The 3,983-nt window shown below is 40.6% G+C and overlaps 1 protein-coding gene across 1 annotated transcript in view; it reads left to right on the forward strand.

Annotated features, from left to right (window-relative positions):
• Positions 1 to 3,983, forward strand: part of PPM1L (protein phosphatase, Mg2+/Mn2+ dependent 1L) — a 270,729-nt gene that overhangs the window by 181,918 nt on the left and 84,828 nt on the right. Inside the window, exon 2 of the mRNA XM_003794636.3 lies at positions 3,198 to 3,372. Coding sequence (XP_003794684.1) covers positions 3,198 to 3,372 — 175 coding nt within the window. The remainder of the gene's footprint in view (positions 1 to 3,197; positions 3,373 to 3,983) is intronic.

A 3,983-nucleotide genomic window follows, 5' to 3' on the forward strand; every position in this document is an offset into this window, starting at 1 on the left:
TGCACAGCTGCCTGACAGAGAAATTGAACAATGTTTGGCAATATTTTAAAGTTGTAATTTCATCAGCAACTGACTTAGGGAAATCTAAATATAAATCTGGAAATTAAAAAATGTTGTGTGCTATCTTTAGCCGCTCTAAGGACTGAAATACAACCCTTCTCATGGCTGCCCAGCGGCCTTTTCCTGGGAAGTCAGTTGTCATTGTTACACCAAGTTTCTTTTCATCCTGAATTGTGCTAACATTTAAAAAGAAAACTGTAAAGTTACAAAGAAATATATTTTAAAGATAATTTTTTTAAAAATTATAGTAAGAACATGGGAAAAAATACAGAAATCTGGAAAGTAAAGTGTCCTTCAGAGCTGGGCTATCTCCTACCCATACGTATAACACTAAATACAGTGGAGACGTACGCATGCTTTACATTAAAAGGACACGATCCCTGTATATTCTGGAGCTTTGCTTTTTAATCTCAGGAACATGTCATGATGTTCTTCCTGGTCAGTGCACATAGTCCTACTTTATTTTTTTCCAGAGGTAATAGAGCATACTATTCCATAAATGAAAATACCTGAACCTCTATTGATGAGCATGTACCATACATATGTAGGAGTCTGTATGTTTAACTCATACTGATTTTATTATTTACACTGATTGCATTTGTTAGGTAAAGTCCCTCTTACAACTGTGTCCTGCCCCCAAGAGGTGTGCCGTACACCACGGCCCCTCATCTTCCTTCCCACACTTGCTCATTCCCCTACCCGCCACCCCTTGAATTAACTCATCTACTACCTTCATATTAGAATAGAGTACACTGGATTCTTGCTTCTTCATTCTTGTGATGCTTTCCTAAGAATGCATTCCACCTCCATCTAGGTTAATACAAAAGGTCTACATTTCCGTCTTTTTTCAGTGGCTGAATAGGATTCCACAGCTTGTTAATCCATTCCTGGGTTGGTGGGCATTTAGGCTGTTTCCACATTCTGGCAATTGTAAATTGAGCTGCAATAAACAGTTTAGCACAAACGTCCTTGTGATAAAATGACTTTTTCTTCCAGGTAGATGCGTAGTAATGGGATCGCAGGACCAAATAGGAGGTCTAGTTTGAGCTCTTTGAGGATTCTCCTACTTCCCTCCAAAAAGGCTGTATTAGTTTGCAGTCCCACCAGCGGTGTAAAAGTGTTCCCATCTCTCTACATCCACGCCAGCATCTGCAGCATTGAGACTTTGTGATGTGGGCCATTCTCACTGGGGTTAGGTGATAACTCAGGGTGGTTTTAATTTGCATTTCTCTGATGGTTAGGGATGATGAGCATTTTTTCATATGTTTGTTAGCCATTCTCTGTCTTATTATTAGAAGGTTCTATTCATGTCTCTTGCCCAGACAGGTGATAGATGGGATTGCTGGGGTGTTTTTTGTTGGTTAATTTACATTATCTATAGATACTATTTCTCAAGCTTTTGTCCAATTCATAACATGCAAATGTCTTTTCCCATTCTGAAGGTTGTTTGCTTTGGTTGTTGTCTCTTTGGCTGTACAGAAGCTATTCTGTTTATTTTTCTTGTTGTTGCAATTATCACGGAAGTCTTCAAAAAAATCTTTCCCCAGGTTGATATCTTCAGGTGTTTCCCCCACACTTTCTTCAAGGGTTTTTATTGTTTCATGCCTTAGATTTAAATCTTTTATTCATCTTGAATCAATGTTTGTAAGTGGTGAAAGTCCAGTTTCAGTCTTTGACGTGTGGTTATCCAGTTCTCCCAGCACCATTTATTGAACAGGGATTCTTTTTCCCAGTGTATGTTCTTGTTTGGTTTACTCATACTGATATTAAATTGTGCAGTAGCTATACAAGACTTTTAAAAGTTGTCACATTGTAATTGTACGTATCTGTGGGGTACCTTTTATGTGTTAATACATGTTTATGTTGTGTAATACTCCAATCAGGGAGTTGCATATTCACCTCCTCATGTAATTACCTCCTTTCCTTGGGAGGTAATTTCCTTGTGCTAAGGACATTCAAAACCCTTTCTCCTACCTGTTTTGTAACACACAGTCTCGCTGTTAACCATAGTCGCCCTCCTGTGCTATACTATACCACAGGCTTTAAAAAAAAATGAACTTTGTATGAAAAGATGAGTCTTTGCTTTATTATAGGCGAAGATTGCCCCAAGGGCTATCTTTTCCTAGCAGTTTAAAGGTTTTTTGAGTGGTGATGAATGCAATTTAAATGATATATGTACAGCCTCGTGCATCACTATATCACCTTTAGACACTAGCAAGGCAAGCAGGACTGTGTGCAGGGAGAGGCCAAACCGGACGCCTCAGGAGGTGCCCTTTCAGAACTGTCACATTCCCCCGATTTGTAAATGCCATCCTGTCGCTTAATTTCTCCTGTAAAGTTCTTTGTCTTTAGCACTGTGCTTCTCAACAAGGGGGAGCCCCCCAGCCCCCCAGAAGAACACATCAGAATCTTTTGCAAAGGTCTTTTCCAAAATGCACAGCTTCCTTCCTGCCCCCAGGTAGAGTGTGGTTGCCTGATGGAGATCACTGCCTGTGGTTTCAGATGTTAGGAGCATGTTGTGCAGCTAGGTAGAAGCAAAAACCCCAATAAAAACACAAATGCAGCATATAACGACCATTTACGTGGTGAACAGTTTTTTTAGGTGAAGGGGCATCATTGTGCCAGAGCCCCTCGTCCCATTTCTTCATTCAGCGCTGGCAGAGGGCTGTCCTTTGTACTCACCTTACAAGCGTTCTCGTGGAACTGCTAATGAGTAGGGACGAGCAGAGCCAAGTACAGATGTGTGACATGGCACAGGGAGTCACTCATCTCCACGGGGAGCCCATCTTCTGCATTCTAGAGGAAGGCAAAGAAGTCACATTTGCATGCATCTAGCAAAGTTACCCTCATGGGGCCGTCAGAGTTCACTGTGCAGTTGAAACTCTGAGCTCTAACTCTGCATATCAAACCAATCCATCATCTTTATACCTTTAAACTTGGTAGAAAACTCTCAGAGGCCGGTGATTCTATTTGAAGATCCACCTTACTAGGTACAGGGGAGTCTAAAAATGCCCGTGACAAGGACGCGCTTGTCTGGAGGGTGGATTCCACAGTCCTTTGAGTTTCGTCTGCAGCACCTGAGGGTAAGTGAAAAGGCTAAGAGGAGAAATACTAATGGAGTTCTGTTTTTCCTGCAGACTGCAGCAGAATACGTAAAGTCTCGACTGCCAGAGGCCCTGAAACAACATCTTCAGGACTACGAGAAAGACAAGGAAAACAGCGTCCTGTCCTACCAGACCATCCTCGAGCAGCAGATTCTGTCCATTGATCGGGAGATGCTAGAAAAGTTGACTGTGTCTTACGACGAAGCAGGTAAGTTTGTCTTTAGTACACAATTGTCCTCTTTTTGAAAAATTTCATTATGGACCTTGCTTAAACCTGGGACCTTTCTTCTCTGAGGTAGAAGGTTAAGGGTAAACTGGATTCAGAGTTATATAACAGACTAGTAGTTTCTTCTCTGCAGTTTCAGTAGCAAAATTTGTCAAAAAGTCTCTAAAATTGGCTCTTAAATCTCTTTTCATTTTTGTTCTTTTTCTTAAGTGGCATTTTTCTTGCCTTTTACCAACCAGGTACTTAAGGTATTACTTAAATTTTGGATATCAGCCGAAAACTTTCACATCCGGTAACCCAAGAACTGTTAGTTGATTTATTTAAAAATTCCATTTTTCTAAAGAGGTTCATTCTATTTTCCTCAGTTTTCCTGCAGAACTGATAAACTGAACTTGACTTTTTCTCAGCAACACAGAGACTACCACACCAGACTTCATCTCTCTGTTCACCAGCTTCATCTCATCCAAGGGAGATTTAACGGCATTATAGCCAGACGTCTTCCTGACACCATTTTAATCTATGATGTGATGTGATGTGGTCTGCCATCTAAAACAATTTTAACAAAATGAGTCTAGTGTTACTTGGGATTAAAA

Source organism: Otolemur garnettii, unplaced genomic scaffold (genome assembly GCF_000181295.1).
Source record: "Otolemur garnettii isolate 467f Iridium unplaced genomic scaffold, OtoGar3 scaffold00084, whole genome shotgun sequence".
Taxonomy (NCBI): Eukaryota; Metazoa; Chordata; class Mammalia; order Primates; family Galagidae; genus Otolemur; species Otolemur garnettii.